General features: G+C 42.5%; 1 protein-coding gene across 1 annotated transcript in view; it reads left to right on the forward strand.

Annotated features, from left to right (window-relative positions):
* Positions 1-19,105, forward strand: part of pear1 (platelet endothelial aggregation receptor 1) — a 63,964-nt gene that overhangs the window by 37,711 nt on the left and 7,148 nt on the right. The window contains exons 5-18 of the mRNA XM_069657015.1: positions 2,548-2,640; positions 7,830-8,076; positions 11,467-11,569; positions 11,921-12,057; positions 12,418-12,630; positions 12,831-13,005; positions 13,116-13,236; positions 13,379-13,542; positions 14,713-14,815; positions 16,279-16,431; positions 16,511-16,642; positions 16,801-16,932; positions 17,363-17,485; positions 17,648-17,866. Of these exons, the coding sequence (XP_069513116.1) occupies positions 2,548-2,640; positions 7,830-8,076; positions 11,467-11,569; positions 11,921-12,057; positions 12,418-12,630; positions 12,831-13,005; positions 13,116-13,236; positions 13,379-13,542; positions 14,713-14,815; positions 16,279-16,431; positions 16,511-16,642; positions 16,801-16,932; positions 17,363-17,485; positions 17,648-17,866 (2,115 nt within the window). The remainder of the gene's footprint in view (positions 1-2,547; positions 2,641-7,829; positions 8,077-11,466; positions 11,570-11,920; positions 12,058-12,417; positions 12,631-12,830; positions 13,006-13,115; positions 13,237-13,378; positions 13,543-14,712; positions 14,816-16,278; positions 16,432-16,510; positions 16,643-16,800; positions 16,933-17,362; positions 17,486-17,647; positions 17,867-19,105) is intronic.

Genomic DNA, 19,105 nt, shown 5'->3' on the forward strand with positions numbered 1-19,105 from the left:
GACACACTGTTATTGCTGACAGTCAGCAGGGACTTATTTAAACAAAGTGAAACCATACACAGCCTCATATGGGTGGAGAAAATTCTACCTTAGCTTTACAAACCTTCCCATACATCACCGGATGATCATACGCTGGTAATAACAAGGTCTCTGTGCTCCACAAACTGACATTAGAGAGAGAAATGTTTTCTGTTCAGGATGGATAATGTGCATTTTTAGTTGCTAGCAGCAGTTGCATGCCACTCTGAACGCCTTTGTGTGTGTATTTCTTTTGTAGTCAAACAAAAAGGCCTTTGATTTGACTGACTGGCATCACAAAAGCCAAGATGGAGCCTCCTGATGGCTGTTTTCACTTTTATAATTGAACGATCTCTGCTTCCAACATGTCATCTGTGACTCCTCCTAAACCAGCTCGCTGTACTATGTTTTTATTTCTTAAATACATATAATTAGATATAATTAGGCGTACCTCCTCATTTGGTGACATGTTTGCCTCTTCCTAGAGCCCCAGAACTCCCACACCTTCAACCAGGGAGGAAAATAATCAGTCAGATTACTGTTTTTGTTTGGAAGGAAAGAAAACAAACATACACACCACATGGCTTTTAGTGGCGAGCTCTCAGAATTATTAGTCTAATAACTCACTGAATTCAAAGACACAACTGGCGAGCTCACAACCCAAAGATTCTGTATTGAAGGGGAAGTTCTTTAAAGAATGAATGGCATCCAACGCTGATGCTTTCAATTGTACGCTCGAGCCCAGCTGTCGGGCTGGCAGCTCACACACGTTTATGATGCATGGAAAACATGCAGAGGGAAAGAATGCTATTCAGTTAGACTGAATTAAATAACACCCCTTTGTTCCTTTATTGATAGGAAAGCTGGAGATAGGCAGGAAGCATAGGGAGAAGAGAGTGGGGGATGACATGCGTCAACATGCTCTACCCACTGAGCTAAACCAGCGCTAGTGATGTGCGAGTCTTGAGTCAATCGTTCAAAACGAACAACTCTTTTTACAGACTTGGGAGTCATGAGCCCTCATCTCCACTAATTTGTTCACTTACTCACCCCTCCTACCCGCTACTAGCCACTGCAAACTGCGAATGTGAGGTGAGACCACCGTATAAGCCTCGCCCTGTGAGAAAAACAACCACTTTCCAGCCCGGAGCTCGATCACCGCCCTGAGCTGAAGATCTGACTCGAGTTACACAAATCACTCACTCACTCACTTATTCAGCACCCGCTCTCCCAACACGGCAGGGCACAAAAAGCACTTTTCCCGCTCACAATCATGGGAAAATGTGCGTCACAAACCTCATGAAAAGACTCGCTTTACTATCAGAAATTAATCAATTAGGTCCAAAAACAATCAGAAGGTCTAGAAGAGCTGCACGATTAAATTTAATCTCCATTAATGTTAGCGGAGGGCTGAACTGGAAGTTGGCCCGATCGGGCGACGGAAGTCTCTAATGCGCAGCTCTATGGGCGCTCGAGTAACTCAAAAACCAGACTCTCTTTAGTGACAAAATAATACCCTTAAAGAGTGTAATTGTGCAAGAGATTTAACATGGACATGGTCTTTAATAATAATACTGAAGATAATAAACATTTCAGTGGGGCTTTTCATTATGCAAAGTTCACATGAAAGACCAAAGCACACACACACACCTTAAAAACACCACACACACAGTTTGTACATAATATAAATGTTACACAAAGTAAATATGACCCAGTGAAAGTAATTTACAAGTAGGGAAGAAAACTATATTTTAGAAAGTAGCGGTTGAGTTTTCAGCAGCTGTTTTATCTTGCAGAATCAGGCATTGGAGAAGCTGAGAGCCAAGGTGTTATGTTCACTTCATATCTCTGAAACCTGGACTTTTACCCTGGAGAGTACCTCTGCAACACAATACGAGCTTTTCAAATTGGTGTAGCTAAGCTATCTCCAACAACATTAACAGCTACACTAATTTGTACTTCCATGAATTGGCAGTAATATGAATACAAAGCTGACCAAATCTACTGAAAAAAAGAGGAAACTGTGCTCGCAAGAAGACTGCATCCTTTCAGCAAATCCTGTATGTTTATGTCCAAGTGACAAAGCCGTCTAGTGGCTGAAGTAATGTTGATGGTTGCAAAAGAGGTGATGATGTTATAAAGAGACAATGTCCACTTAGAGGGAGGAGGTCAGAGGAGGTGGGTGGGTCCCCAAAACATTTTACTTTAACACGAAAGGCTGCTGCTCATTATCGCTAGGAGAACTTGTTGAAAGAGAAGACAAGAAACACAGATTGATCCAGAATCACTATTTCTTATGTGAAAAACATAACAAATATCTACTTCTTTTTTATAGTGTTAGATAATACTAATTTGAAACATGTTGGATGCTGTCAATAATGTGCTTCTTCTGATTTGTGTGAAGTGTTATGATCTGCGATCCTGTGCAGCAACTTCATAACCGCACACTTGTCTGTATGTCGTCCGTTACTTTCTAAATATCTGCTCCACAAAGCTGCGTCTGTTATAAAGTGTGTTTCTCCTCAACAGCTCGCTGCACCAAGGAGTGCGTCCACGGTCGATGTGTCGCTCCGGACCGCTGCCAGTGTGAGGGAGGCTGGCGAGGCGACGACTGTTCCAGCGGTATGAATCAGCCTTTTCCCCTCGCTCAGACATTTCCTCACCCTCTCTCTCTCTCTCTCTCTCTCTCTTTTCCTTTTACCCCACTATTACTTTGCTCCTTCTTCAGGTACACATAAAATAAAACCTCACATACACAACAGGAAATGACAACTGGCTGATCATCACATACAGCACTCCATCACACATTTAAGGCCTTTCCAATGGAAACAGCAAGGGAGCATTACGGCAGGAACGCAGTGAGTCATGGATGTGAGCTTCAGCCCAGAAACAAGTTAACTGCACCGGAGGGATGAGGAGCTGCACCTCCACCTCTCACTCACACTTACGACTCAAAATTAATAGTAATAGTTCAACTTTTGAGACTCAGTGTATCAGTGTCATAAAAGTCAATGTAAGTTAAATACTGGTTCATAAAAGAGAGTAAAGACAGAGGCATTAAACCTCCTCCTCCTCCTCGTTATGACGTTTTTTACAAAGCTAAACTCAGCAGAAATGATTACATAACAGATCTTAAAGGCACCATCTCAAACCAGCGACTCTAACCGTGTTTATCTTGTCTCAGATCTCCTAAATGTGATCGCCCAAACATCGCAGAGTGTGAAACCAGAACCGCATTTCGTGGCGCTGCTGCTGCTGCTGCTCCCCTCGCTAAGTTTTTCCACAACCTTCAGCCCGTTTCTTCGCACTCAGCTGGGTCAATAGTACACAGCTTTCCTCCATTTTCTTCTTTCTAGAGGGGAGGAATTAGCTTTAACGGGTAGCGGTTGATTTTTTGACAGGGGGATGATGGGAAGGGGAAATGGAAAATGTTACCCCACTCTCCTTCTCTCTCTTGCATGGCTCACTTCTCTCCGTCTCTCCTTACACTCCCTTCCCCGAACCCGCACTTCATTTTTTTTCCTTTGTTTTTACTCGTTCACTCTGCTCTTACTCCTCTCTCCAGCCTTGGCTCCTACATTTCGTCCTTTAATGGAGTCTTTTTTTGGCAGAATAAGGCCTGACACTTCCTGGATGCCTGCGTGTTGAGTTATCTAACTCTGGGAAATAAGAGAGGGGCCTGAGGCTGTTTGTGCATGAATATGGAGAGTAACGGAGAAGGAGCGAGAAGTATACACAATCCTCTTCGCTCGATACATGAGGAGAGACTGAAAATGGTGGAAAAGACAGAAGCAGTAACGTGGAAAGCTTTGTTAGCCCTGTTTCAAAGCAGATTTCACAGAGAGACCTAGAATCACAAACGAGCAGCGAGGGTCAGTTTAATGTCCGTGAAACTATGTGGACTTTGGAGCACGCAAAAGCCAAAACGCTCGGACATCTCTCAGGGGGAAAGGAAGAATTTTCCCACCATGTCAGAGTGTAAAGGATGCCAGCTCTGAAGTTTGAGCTAATTAGCTGGTCTACTTGCAGGATTTGAGTTGATTGGTGTCGCTGGTTGGGTCACGTTAATCTCAGTACAGTATGGATACATAAACATCTCTGAATCAGGTAAACAAGCGGGAAGTCCTATGAGATCAAGACAGAGCAGTAGCGATGCTGCTAAGAAGCTAAGTGAGCTCTATACTGTTACGCGTCTGTTCCAAAAACATATTAAAGTTTAAACTAAAGACTGACAACCTAGGTCTAATACGAAAAGATAAATTTAACATGACGTGACGGTCAACGGAAAATGTCTGAACTCCGCCACCCAACTCAACAGGTTAACAAACATGAAACCACAACCAGGTGAAACCACAGGACGTGATGAAACCATAAAAAGAGGGCAACAAAACAAAAGATAATCGACATCGGCATAAAGCACATTATGGCTCCAATAAGACCTTAGAGCTAATATATGTAAAATAAGAGTTAGAAGAACTTTAGACCCTCAGAGGAATCGCCGTCTCTACCTTCAGTTGGTTCAGTAGTTCACTCAGTGAGACACCAAGTACTGAAAATGAGTCTACCCCATTTAAGAGTTGTTGGTGGGACTTTGAAGCTAACTAATCTTGTGTCTTGCAGTCAAAATTTAAGATGAGGATGGTCGAGATGAAGCTAACCTGACATTTAACAGGTTCATTTTAGGGCATCAGTGGCCACTGTAAAAGTAGAGACACAGACATAGACCTCCAGTTGATGCCTACCAAGCAACGGAGCCTTTGAGATTTTACTGAAGAGACTTTACTAAAGTCTGAAGTTCTTGAAACCTTCTTGTCAACATTTAATATTCATAACTAAATAATAAAGTTCTAAGAAAAGCTAAAAAGTGCGAGGAAGGATGAGACATTATTTCCAACCGAGCCTGGCCCAGTTTTCACCAGTGAGAAGATGATGATCGGCAGACCGGGTGTCGAACCTGCATTCAGTGCGTCGAGGACTGTAGTGTCTGCACATGGTGGCGCCAGCTCTACCAACTGAGCTCAACCAGTCCCAAAAAAATGTTTTTTTCGGGGGGTGCCGGTTTAGCTCAGCGGTTAAGTTGCGTGTCCCATGTGCAGAGGTTACAGTCCTCGATGTGGCAGCCCCGGGTCGACTCCCACCCTCTGCCCTTTGTTGCGCGCTCTCTTCCCCTGTTTTCGACACTTTCCACTGTACCCTCTCTCTCTGAATAAAGGCATAAAAGGCCTAAGAAAATAGGTTTATGATCCGTAACTCTCCCCAAAATTCTGTTGTGTCTTTGTTAATGAATTTATTACGTTAAATAAAATGTTTGTTAACTTGTTTGTCTGAGGACGTGGTTGCTAGTCTTGGTGTGCATTTCAGGGCCCCTGTGTTTTGTTGTGTTGGTGATAAATAATCAAACACGTTGTAGGTCTCTCAAACAGATGACCATAAATGCTCCTCTAATGTCAAATGTCAATGGCTGACCTGAGCGTGCTGACCTGAGCGTGCCTGAAAGTATATTTAATGAAGGTAAACAAGCTCAGCATCGCTGTTACAGAAAGCTGAACACTTGAGGATGAATGTTTACATGCAGATAAACAAACGGTGTAGATATTCATCAGTGGAGGGTTTGGACTCTGCCAGCTGGTTCCTCAGAAATCACACGTCCAATCTGGTATATTTCACCCACTCACTCATCTGCTGTCTGTATGCATCAGCCCTCAGCTCTTATGTCTGCAGACCCTTCTGTAAATCTCCCCTCCTGTCCCGGAGAATGTCTGTGTAAACACAATCTCTGCTCCAGCTGAGTTTCTCATTACTCAGCCCGACACACTCCAGCAGAGCCCCTCTGCAATGCCCACACAGAGAACAAGTGAAGTTATGATTCGGTTAAACAAAGGAGGAAAAGGCTCCTGCTCCGAGTTAGTGCAATAAACAACGCAGTCCACTTTGGCAGATCGCTTTGCTTCGGGCCAAATTTGGCTCTGCTCTACCCTCTGTGTAATTATTGTCAAAGCAGTCCTTGTACTTTTCAAAGCTGCGGCAGAGGCAGAGGGGAAGGGGGGAAACTGGGAACATGGACAAATATGACGTGTAGCTCAGGCCTCGGTGCACGATCCTCTGCAGCTCACACAAAAGATTCACAGAGGTCAGCATGAAATCGTTGGACTCAAGAGAACTGACGCCGGGCCACGTCTTACATCAGCGCTATCGAGTATCACATTTTCTCAATGATGTTCGAGACGACCGAAGTTATTGATGAGAAATCTGAAGAATGCACCCTTGACCAATCTTGGTTCTCATAACACGACGCAACGCACGGAGATCTCTTCATCGCGAATTGAAATCCAAACCGTGTGTGAATCTCCGCCGCACGTTAAACCCCCCGGAGCCGATCCTCAGGCTGCTGTTAAATTAACCATTTAGAGCTCCTCCGCCCTGTGAGCTCCATGCAAATCTCCCTGCCAGTGCACAATTATTTGTTGGTAATACAACACTCCTGAGCTAAAGGGCAGGATTTGAGACGTAGAAGCATGGAGGAGAGGAGACCGCAGTAATGTGTGGAAGAGTCAGTGCTTTATGTCATCCCTAAACACTCTTCTTCTCTTATTCCAACTGACCTAATCAGATTTGTTTCTGTTTATGTGTTTTTCATGACATCATATTTTGCTGTAAGTGAACACCACGTCGCAGAGGAGGAAGACTTAGAGAGGGAAAACAAACCTGACACATAATAGTCGTACTTGCACTGTATGCAAGTTGATCATGTGTAATCCTGTTTTGCTGCAGTGTTTTTGCTTTATAAGCAGGATGGCAGAGCAGGTTTGACTCAGTGTTTAGAGAAGGAGGCATCTTACTGGAAGATGACTGGTTTGAATCATTGGAAAATGTGGGCAAGAAAAGTACGAATGTTTAGCTGCAGGAAAAAAAACCTTTTCTGCATAAAGAAGGTTTAAAAAGTGCAAAGTAGTCAATGTAAGTTCAGGTGGTAGTTTTTGATATGTCGTGCATTTTTCCATTTAAAGTACCAACTAATAACGATTATTTAGAGATTATCCATGAATAAACCAATGACTGTATATATAGATCGACAACGCGTCTCCATCTGCTCTTATTGTACGAAATTTGAAGCCAAAATAGGCGCTGTGATTGGCGCTGCCAGAGCTGGAGCCAGAGCTGCGCAGTAGAGATCGTGTGTGGAGTCGCCGTAGCCACTTTAGCTAACAAGAGCACACAGCTTAAACACAGCACGGATCCCGCACATCGGCATGTTTAACAGCAGAACAGCTTCTTGTGTTGGTCTGAGGTTAACGTTCACAGATATGGAAACTTCAATGACTGTAGTGTTAGTGTTAGTTACGTCTCCTCTCGCCGTTCCTCCTCTACTCTGCTAATCTGGAACTGATTGGCTGCAGGAGCCGGATTTGTCAACAGAGCTGTCAATCATCCTTCTTATAGCATCAAATAACTAATTAAAAATAAACTTGTCAGAAAAATGAACACTTGGACATAAATCAGCATGATAAGAACTAAGTATAATGACAGGAACCATGTTTGAGAAAAATTTATTTGGCGTGTATTTTGATTTTATAGTTTGACTCACGTCCCATCTGTTAACATGGAGGAGGCGGGCTTTATGACCTATACTGCAGCCAGTCAGCAGGGGGCACCCGAAATGTTTTGGCTTCACTTTAAGGGAGCTGTCATCCATCTTTTTATACAGTCAATGGGATAAACCAGAAGAATTAGAAGTTGTGTTTCAGTTTCTTGGCTATCTCTTTAAAATTGGACATAATCCATAAATAACAGTTGGTCCTTTTACCTTTCAGCCTGTGATGACAAACACTGGGGGCCGAGCTGCAGTCAGCAGTGCAAGTGTGAGAACGGAGCGCTCTGCGATCCTGTGAAGGGAGCCTGTCAGTGTCCTCCGGGTTTCATTGGACGATACTGCGAGGGGCCGTGTCCAGCGGGCCGCTTCGGGAAGCGCTGTGCGCAGGAGTGCAAGTGTGGGACCGGAGGATCCTGCGATAAAGCAACCGGAGAGTGTTTGTGTCGGGACGGATTCACTGGGACTCTGTAAGTACATATAAAAGAAATAAAAGGTGTTTTGGTTTTGGAATAGAAAAAATATTGTCTACTTTCTATATTTCCAAAATATAAATAAAAGAAATATGGAAAGATTCCTCTGTTATAATATTTCTTAAATTGAGATTACACACAGGTTACTATGTGGTTAAAGTTAAAAATACTTTGTTCTTTGTCTCTTAAGGAGCAATTTAAGGCAAGCCGGTTTTCAAACACACAAATTGTCAGGGCTTGGAGTTTTACTTTTCTTAAAGAAAACTTACAGGCAGGTATTTCTAGGTGGGAAGGCAGGTCAAATGGTTACTGGACACAGGCAGGAAGTTGGCCCAAAAACAGGTCCAGAACGAAGACAAGAAAAACTCCACACAGCAGTAAGCTCAAGGCAATAAGTACCTACAATGCACTGACAGCTAAACAAAGGAGATGGTGCTGTTTATATGGCATGAGGCTAATGAGTGAATGTGACACAGGTGTGCAGGTGGCCTGATTATAACTGGGAACAGGTGTGCAGATGGAGAAAGGAGGGAACGTCTGAGGGCATCTGGTGGAGAGGTGGAAAATGGCAGGAGACCTTTGGAATACTGCGATACAATTAAGTTACATTTGTCCATTCTCAACTCAAGTTAAGTGTGCTAGCATGCTAACAGACGCTATTTAGCTTCGGCTTCGGCTGCTTTTCCGGTCTCTGCAAGTGTTGCGAGTAAACAGTAATCTACTATGGCTGAACAAACAAAGAAAAGATGGATGACTACAGATACAACTTCAACAAGAAGTGAAAATCCAAAGAAGAAGAAACAAATTTGACGCTCAGATGAAGCAAACAGTCTGAAAAGGAAAGCGACCGTCAGCGAGGAAAATCAAGAGTTACAACCGGAGCCAACCGTGGACGTCACACATGCAGCACTGTCTGGATATCTGGGAATCGTGCTCCCACAATTACCGTTTATTGCCATAGTTGGCGCTAAAGAGAACGAAACTGAGGATTTTTAGATTACAACTTTAAAGTCAGAGGATCACTGAACTTATCAAAGTTCATCCTGAGAGGACCATGAAAGTCTGCTCTTAATGGCAGTTCATCAAACCAATGCACCCAATAGCTGTTGAGATATTTTACTATAAACCACAAATGTTAACATCTAGATGGTGCTGGTTGAACTGTCAGGGGATCTTCTGTGTCAGGAGGGTCCATCCTCTGGAGACCATGAATGTTTGTTAACAATTTTACGGCGTTCCATCCAATAGTTGTTGAGATATTTCAGTCTGACCCAAACTCATGTACCGTCTGCGAGCCTTGCCGCTAACTTAGCTAAACACTGACACAATTTCCTTTTTTATTATGAGACATTTTTAGAGCTCACACTGTAATTATTTAATTTACTGTAGAGACACTTGAGACTTTGTTACACATCATTTCATTACAGTTCACTTCATTATCTTGATGTTCTCAGGAGGTCTGTCAGACACAGATGAGGGAGGTCTTAGCGAGCTATTTGTTTCCACAACTTAATTTCAAGATGGAAAAAAGACCCTGCTGTAGTACTCTATAACCCATGAGTCATCAGTTACGCCCTGTTTTTCAGATGCCCCCGAGGATGAGTAAGCAATAAAAATCCCTCCCTGCTTGATATTAGTGGAAACTCTTATACTGCCAGTGTAAAGCACAACTCACCACTAAATAAAAAAGGGGCTTGGCAGCACTGATTTTGGGAGAAAGCTCCTCGATGAATTTTGTGTATTTGAAGTCCGTCCATGTTATTTCACCTCAGGGGTGTATTACAGAATATGATATCCAAACATTGAATTGTACAACAGGTAGTTTGAGCCAAGTGATCTGATTGGTTAAAGACACGTTCCAGTTTTGCTGATGAGTCCCATAACGCTGCTGAAATGCCAAACCTGACAGTAATCAGGGAGCTACTGTTGGTTCTTATGCTCTCTGGTATTTTATTCAACTTTCTCGACTTGTTTTCCTGAATATAATCGGTCTTAAATGTATTAAATGTTGTCTATAACGTAATTTTATTTGTATACAACTGCTCTAGAGTTACAGGGTTTCTGAATGTCTTTCGTTATGCAAGTGGTGACATAAATATCTACATTTAAGAAGTATAACAGAAGTATAACATATACTTACAGTTTAGGAAGGAGTCTGATATTTTAAATAAAAGTAGCCATACCACATTATAGGCTGTACTCTCACTTACAAAGTCATATATTTACATATTATTTTTGTGAAAGTAAAAAAAGGCTTGGCTCAAAATAAACTACAAAACTTAAAGTACTCATTATGCAGAGTGGCTGTTTTGAAATACTTATATTATGAAATTGTTTTATAATGTATTTTCTTGACAATAAAACAAACATAAAACAACCATTATACAAAGTAGAAGAAAGAAAGGCAGGGGAGGCGTCTCTAAAGATCCCCCAAACAGTCCAAACTCGAAGGCTGCCCCTTCTTCAAAAAAAGATCCTGGGTCAAAAGACAAAACAAATAAAAGAACTCTTGGATGGGGATGAGCCAGCATGTCAGCTAGTATACAAGGCAGTAAAAACACAACATAGCAGCAGAGATCGTGAGTTATAGCCTACACTTAAATCTTATCAAGCAATGTCAAAAACGGCTTCCACACCTTTCAGGATAACTGTGTGAATTCCATCTGATAAAGTGAATCTGCTCCATCTTAGCAATAGAAAGCTTTTAGTTTTAGTGTTCCTGCAGCCATGCCTGCATTAAGAGCCTGTTTTTGATGGGAGAAAAGGGGCAGTGGAATATAATGACTCGTATTATGATTATTGATGCATTAATGTTTACACAACTTATATGTTGCTGTTACAGTATTAGAGTATTATCTTAATCTATACTCTGACATAAAAATGTACTGATTATATTTTGTAACTACATAGTAACCATAGTTACCAGTTAATTTTCAAACAAATGTAGTGCAGTAAACGTTACAATGTACTGTACGTGTCTTTGATACACGGCTGTTACTTGATTCTGATTGGTTAATTACCGCATTCCGAGGTCTGTTATTTCTCGATAACAGACCGTTGCCATGAAGAACAGACTGTTTCTAGGGATACGACTCAATATATATTGGAGTAGAGGTAGTAGGAAGTTGTAGATAAAGGAAATGCTCAAGTAAAGTAGACGTAAATGAAAATTGCACTTAAGTAAACTGTTTAAACACCTGTAACAAGTGTTGCTGCTTCAGTAATCATCTTCATAATAACCATGAAAACACTTATATTTTGTGCTCTTCTACAGCAGAACAAAACCTTTACTTCACTCCTCAGGAATGTCCCGGGACACTCGGAGCGTTTTTGACTAAAGTGGTCCATTAAAATGTTATTAATCATCGACTCCATCTTTTCCTCCAGCTGTGAGAAGGCTTGTCCCAGGAGATGTCAGGCACGCTGTCCCTGCCAGAACAACGGTATCTGCAAGGGCATAGGGGTCTGCGACTGCCCCCCTGGATGGACGGTAAGTGTTCATGTTAATGTTGCACTGACACTAACCCTTACGTGATCTGTGAACGCTGCCAGTTTTTGAATTAGGTAATTTGTTATATTCCAGCTGGCTCCAAACTTTAGACAGTTTCTTTTTCTTAACAGTGACGTATTTCTAAAGAAGATTGAAGATTTTCATCTAATGTGAGAAATTGATTATTAGGTCTCTTTGTTTTGGAATACATCCACGAGAGGAGACAAAGTAACTCTAAGTAACTGCCTAAATTGTAAAGTTGCCTTGTTGGTGTCTCACTCCAGGTTTTCGTCCTTTTTAACTTTGCATTTCTTTCTACTTCAATGTTTTTTTTCCCTTGTTTCTCTGCAGGGTGCAGTTTGCACAGAGCGATGCCCAGAGGGAAGGTTTGGATCAAACTGTGCTGACGAGTGCGTCTGCCACAACAGGGGCAAATGTGACCCTCAAACTGGGCAGTGCCTGTGTGCTAAAGGTTTCACTGGTACCAGGTGTGTGGGGGTTTATTTGCAAGTTAAGAACCAAAAGACAGATCTGTTGTCTTAAAAATGCCAGTTAAAACACGACCTTTGGCATTAAGTCATCACAGACTGGCTGGGATGTTCTGTCTCTATTTTTACTCACTGAACAGTCAAACAGCTTTTCTGTCAAAGTAAATTAATTTAAACTGTTTAATTTACACCAGAGACAAAGGCAGCCTCAGCTAACAGCATGACTGGCTCACCACAATAGAAAATGGCAGATTAGATTCGGTCTGTGGTTGATGTGCAAATCAACAACAGACTTCTGCTTTTCTGTCCATTTGTAGCTCTACTGAATGTCTATTTAACCCTCTGTGTTACTGCCCTCAGGTGTAATGAGGAGTGTGCTGCGGGCTCCTACGGTCAGGACTGTAAAGGTGTGTGCGACTGTGCTAACGGTGCGCGCTGCTACAACATCGACGGCGGCTGCCTGTGCGAGCCGGGGTTTCACGGTCCGCACTGCAGGGACAGGATGTGTGCAACGGGCAAATACGGCATGCACTGCGAACGCACGTGTCTCTGCCAGGACAAACACACACTCAGGTGAGCGGGTATGTCAGGGACGAGAGAGAGAAACGTACACCTCTATCATTCTTTCATCTTTATATAGATACGTTGAGTTTGGTGACCTCATGCACTCAACCAGAATAATTAGAAACGCCTGTGTGGGTGTGGCTAAACGTTTACTTACAGTTCTGCTTGTATCTTTAGTGACTCACTTTATATTTATTTCCACTGTCCAGCTGCCACCCAATGAAAGGAGAATGCACCTGTCAGCCGGGGTGGGCGGGACTCTTCTGTAACGAGACCTGCGCTCACGGTTTCTACGGTCACGGTTGCCTGGAGCCGTGTCTGTGTGTGAATGGAGGCGTCTGCGACAGTGCCACCGGCAAGTGCAAGTGCGCACTCGGGTTCACGGTGAGTGGTGGAGTTCTGCATGATGTAACTACGAATGACTGGATGAATCATGATGATCGTGTTTAGGGATCAATTAAATTTCTCTTCACTTATATTGTTTATACTTGCAGGGGGTTCACTGTGAGAGTCCATGTAAAAGTGGCACCTATGGAAAGAACTGCTCGCTGGAGTGCTCCTGTAAAAACTTTGTTGACTGCTCGCCTGTTGACGGGACCTGTTTCTGCAAAGAGGGTAAAAGATTTAATAATTAGGAGATGCTTGACAACCTGTTGACAGACTGGTGAATGCATAACCGGAGTGAAACTGGTGCCTTAACTTTCTATCATCCATACATCCAATCAAACATGGCTGACGGTCCTTCCTGTGTCTGCAGGCTGGCGAGGGCCGAGCTGCTCCTTCCGCTGCTCTGAGGGAACCTGGGGTCCCGGATGCAACGCCACCTGCCACTGTTCCAACGGGGCAAAATGTAATCCTGCAGATGGATCCTGCACCTGCACGGCCGGCTGGCAGGGAGCACGCTGTGACCAACCGTGCCCGGTAAATGCCCCTATATGAAGCTTTATAGCTCGACTTATAGCTTGATATTAAGAGGTGCATCAGATATTCACAAAACAGACACAAAAAATGTCTTGTTTATTTGGTAGGGGCAGAGCACATTAACGGACATCAGTGCAGAAATACAGGCTTGAAACATGCTGGAGTTAGCAAAAAATGCTAATTTACACCCGCAGTCCCTCAGCAGGTTACAAACAGAAACATTACCAGTGACAATAGCCAGATACACACAGAAAAGCAACAATGAACCTTGATTACAAATAGAATATTTACGTAATATAATTTCTAGAAACAAACTTATAGCTTATTCCACCAGTTTGTAAAATGCAAAGTTGGTTTAACTCTGACTTCTAGGATCGAACGAACGGACCGCGCATGCAGCCCGGCTCGGTTTCCCAAATTTCCCCCCGCGGATAAATAAAGTATTTCTGTTTCTGATAAATGTTAACATCCAGAAATACAAAAGATAAAGAAGAGACAAAGACAAAATCTGTTTTGCTCTCGAGAAACGTACATGATTTAGCAGACACTCCTGAAGTTATTTGCCTCATACAGGCAGCTAAAATGGGAAAACTGCAAATATAAAAGTGACTCAGATAAGATAAAACTGTAGACATTTTTGGGCGTAAAATGTTAAACATGTATACTAATAAAATAAATAACAAATTAGGGTATAAAAGTTTAATAAAAAGATGTTAATTTACACATTTCTTCTACCAGAGCAACAGAAAATATCCTGGACCCAAACAACAACACAAATTACACTTTCATAATAAAGTCTATGGGTAAGAAAAATGCTTGATAGTGGTAATGGTAATTTCTTTGTCATGGTGAGAAGACAAATAAGCTGCTAATTTTGATAAGACAAATACAGAAATCATGAAGGTGATAATTACACAGAACATGACAGTTGTGATTGGACAGTCTGCAGAAATGCTGTCCAGCTCTTCATCCCGTACCTCCCCCTCTGTACGCTTTAATCTCTGTTTTGGACGCGTGCTCCTCCTGTCGTCTTCCTGCCAGCCCACCAGGCTGTCCACACAACGACACACTGCCAGTGTAGCATTTTGTCTGACTCTGACTGAGCTGGCCGAACGTTGAGGAGATTCCCCTGACGATTCTGTGCCCGTTGGCGTTTGTTCATATGTACAGATGGGCACGTTTGGGCCGGGCTGCCTGAAGAGGTGTGATTGTGTTCATGCTGACGGCTGCCAGGCTTCCACCGGGGAGTGCCACTGTCTGCCAGGCTGGTCGGGTAAGTGATGACGTCGTCACGGTGCCGCTGCCAGCTTGGCTTTGGTACCACAGATAAGTCTGGTCCAGCAGGACTGAGTGAGACAGGTTTAAACCACTCTGACTCTCTTTGATTCAGATTTGGCTGTATTATTGCCCTCTTAACCTGGGGCTTCAAAACACCTACACTTTACATTTCTGACAACCTTTTCTTTACACTACTACCAGTTTTTTTTTATTTTACTTTTCATTAGCTATTAGTTTAGTTTAAAAAAGAATCATAATTCAGTCAATCTGTCTCAGAGAAATGTTGATTTTTAGGTTTTTCATATTAACATTTTTATGACCTCCAGCATTGGAAAAAACAAGTTGATTATTTACTTTATAAAAGTAACAATAATGCAATTTCCATTATGAATATAATACACACACCAAAGTCATGTTTAAAGGGGCCATATCCTTTAAATGGATGTTCTCATATTTTGCATGGGTTTCACATTTTTATTGATCAAAGTGAAAAAGTGAAAACTGCATATTTATATATATGTGTTTTTCCAGAATGACATTTTTTAAAAGGTCGCCTCTGAAATGATCCGTTCAGAACAGCTGCAGGTTTCTACGTAGAACCTTGCTTTCGCTGAAATCAACCAAATTGCCTTTTTGAACTAGTTTGTCGTCAAGTTGTCAAGATTTAATTTTACCATTCCGACGCCTCCTGGTGATTCTGGCTCGTACATATAAGGCCGAATAACTGATCCTAGAGCAGCCATGTTTTCTACAACTTTGGATGACAGTGCAGCGCGGGCCGCTCCCCCACGTGGGATCGCACATGTGGAAGAGGGGCCACGCGGTCACCCAAAATGCTGTCAGCCAATCGTGGCCAAGGTCTGACCTTTTAATGGCAAAACGGCTTGTTCGTTTCAGGAGGAAGGAGAGGCTCTGAAAAATAATTAAATTAAAATATATGTACAATTTTAAAAACGAAACAAACTTTACCAACGTGATTCACAAAAGGAAGAAGTAGTGCATAGCTAAAATATGTCCCCTTTAAGTAAAAAAAAAATAGAAGTACTGTTACCTTGAAGGAAAATTAAAAGTACTCCGTATCCTGCAAAAACTGTACCCCTAAATTTACTTTATAATAATGCATCATGTTAAAAAAACAGTTATTACAAGGTTTGTGCGTTTAAGCCAAACCTGCAAAGTAACTATTAACTGATGTGTGAATTAATCAGTATCCTGAGTTGTGAATAGACCGTTAGAGAAAAAGAGATACGATCCACAAGTAGAAACAATGAAACTTAAAGGAATGTAAAAAAGGCAAATTCAATGTAAAGTCCAAAAACACCTGCAAGTACCGCTTATCACCAAAGGTGGCGCCAAAGACAAAGTGAAATCCTTCACATTGCTTATTCAATCAGGGGATATGAACACGTCCTCGACTGAACTGCTTCTTACATCCACTCTCTTTTTTTCCCCATCAAGGTTCTCGCTGTAACCAGCCGTGCTCAGACGGCCTATGGGGGCGTCACTGTAACCAGAGCTGTTTGAAGCATTGTCCCAACAGTGACACGTGTGCGAGGGAAACTGGAGCATGTGTGTGTCGTCCAGGGTATTGGGGAGTCACATGCCAAAACAGTGAGTGATGTTTTCACCCAGATGACTGTCTGACATGTACTGGATTGACTGTAAATAACTTTCGTACTCTTTATCCCAGAATGCCGAGCTGGTATGTACGGGGACCAGTGCAGCATGTCGTGTTCATCCTGTGGCCAGTCGTACCGCTGCCACCATGTGACAGGAGAGTGTGACTGTCTACCTGGATTCACTGGAGTTAACTGTGACCAAGGTTGGAATAATGTCAATAATTATAAACATCCTCTAATCTTTTCTCTTTCAGTAAATACGACAGCTTGGTATAGATGTTAAAGTACATAAATCTACAATATTTGAACTCGATTTAACCTTGTGCACCTGGCTTTAAACATGACACTGTGTGTTTTACAGTGTGTCCAGCTGGATACTTTGGCAAACAGTGCTCTGAAGTGTGCGTTAACTGTGCCAACAACTCCACGTGCGACCACCGGGACGGTCACTGTGAATGTTTGCCCGGCTGGACCGCAACTGACTGCTCCATACGTGAGTCACATAGCAACTAGAAGAGTGCATTTAGAGGAGGAGATGTCCCATTGACTGTTTCATTGCTTTACATAACATAGGGTTCTTCAGAGTTAACGACTTTCTGGTTTTCATCACGAAAACATTTATTTAAAGCCTGCCAGGGCTGTTTTTCATCATCGATCAATATGCAGATTATTTTCTCCCATTTCCAAAGATTTTCAGGTTTCTTCATCGCCAAGCAAACGCAGCAAATCCTCCCCCTTGAGACAGAATTTCAATGTGCGCTTTAAAAATGATTGAAAAATGCTTCAGTTTCAGCTCTACAGTCTAACATTTCCCCTGGTGTAATACGACCACTTGGGAGAGCATTCGTATCTTTGCACCGTGGTTAAATACCTGTAATCATGTGTCTAATGCATGCTTGTGATTTGTACCTTGTGTTTTCCAGCCTGTAGTCCAGGACGCTTTGGTCCGTTCTGCACTCAGACCTGCTCCTGTCCGACCAACCTCGTCTGTGACCGATTCACTGGAGACTGTGTTTGTGAAAGTGGAGGAGACGACTGCAAAGAAGGTATAGATAGTCAGGTCTCTCACTTGACTTTATTCAGCCTTTTTTCTTGAAATACTGCACAAGAACTTGATATTTCATTAGCAAAATTCTGGCTGCTATGGTCGTGGAAAGTTGCTGAAAGTTGCCGTACTTAATTTCTCTTTCCCCCTCCTGTTTTCACAGACTCGTCCGTGCAGTCGGGGAGCGTCATGGTTCCTCTTCCTCCCGGTGAGAGGGAGTCGTGGGGAGCCATCGGCGGCATCGTGGTGCTCGTCATCCTTGTGGTGTTGCTGCTGGCCCTGCTGCTGCTGTACCGCCGCAGGCAGAAGGACAAGCAGAACAACACGCCCACCGTCTCCTTCTCCACCAGCCACACGGTCAACTCTGAATACGCCGTGCCAGGTACAGCACAGACGACCGACTATCAGGCCACAAACTTTACAAGAACTTATATAAGCTTCTTCACTTACAAACTCACACCACCAACAAACATTTCCATATTACTGCACTACTAATGTCAGTTTGCGGTTAGATAGTTAGCTGCTCAGCTGCAGCACATTACACTGCACATAAACTTACCTGCACATTATTTAATTTGACTATCATTCCCTGCTGTTGCTCAGCTTGCCAGCTGTTGTCAATCAACCACAGACACACCCCACCCCCAAGACCTTTTTTCTTCCTTTAGATCAGAGGTTTTCAGAGTGTGAGGCGCGCCTCCCCTGGGGGGCGCCAGAGGAGGCGCAGCGTGAGAAAAAAATAAACCATAAAAATAACTGTAAATATGTGGTTAGCTAACTTCTGCGATGTGTTGGGCAAAATGGATCGGGGTTTATTTGTAACTACAGAGAGAGAGGACACACACATTGATCAAAAGCAAGTACCGTCCAGGCTGCAGGTGGAGGACGATCTGCATCATAGACGCCGGGCCCGATCGTTCACCTGGCGCAAAGCAGTCATTGCTTTTCCCCCCGACGCAGTCTAAGCTGCTTTCATGTTTCAAGGCTCACTGTGCCACACTTCCCCTCCTTTAGAGAATACTCAGCTACACGTTGATGTCGTTTTTAACCCCAAAAAAGAGACCAAATGTGATTTTAGTTGGACTTTAAAGCTACAGCGTGTGGAAGGGAAAAGAAGAATATAAATCATTTACTTCTTTGTGGGCACTTTAAACACCTTTTAATTTAATTCAGTCTGACAACATGAAACCTTTCAACACTTAGAGAGATTGGAGAAACAGTGGTTTTGATTTGGACTTGGCTTGTCTGCATGTTATGTATTCATAACGATAAACCTCGTTTGATCTTGGAGAGTTCAACAGACTAAAGACGCAATGTCTAGAATTTAAATACTGAATACATTTCATATATTAATCACAAATTAGATGTTACAACAAGTGGGACCTGTTAGCAGTGGTGTTTATTGAATTATTGCAGAAATCATGGCGCTATTTAATGAGTTATTCATCTTAAATTGATGCAAGTTTCACTGTTTGATATTAACATCATGAGTAATGTGTTTGCAAAGGAGTGAAATGTTGTGATTAACATCTTTAAAATGCAAATCAGTCAGCATTAAGTCGTATTTATCGTCTTTGTCAGAGGTTATTTATTGTTTTAAAATGAGATAATCATTATATTT

This window comes from Semicossyphus pulcher, unplaced genomic scaffold, assembly GCF_022749685.1.
Source record: "Semicossyphus pulcher isolate SPU_LCO1_2020_fin unplaced genomic scaffold, fSemPul1.0.p SCAF_9, whole genome shotgun sequence".
Classification (NCBI taxonomy): domain Eukaryota; kingdom Metazoa; phylum Chordata; class Actinopteri; order Labriformes; family Labridae; genus Semicossyphus; species Semicossyphus pulcher.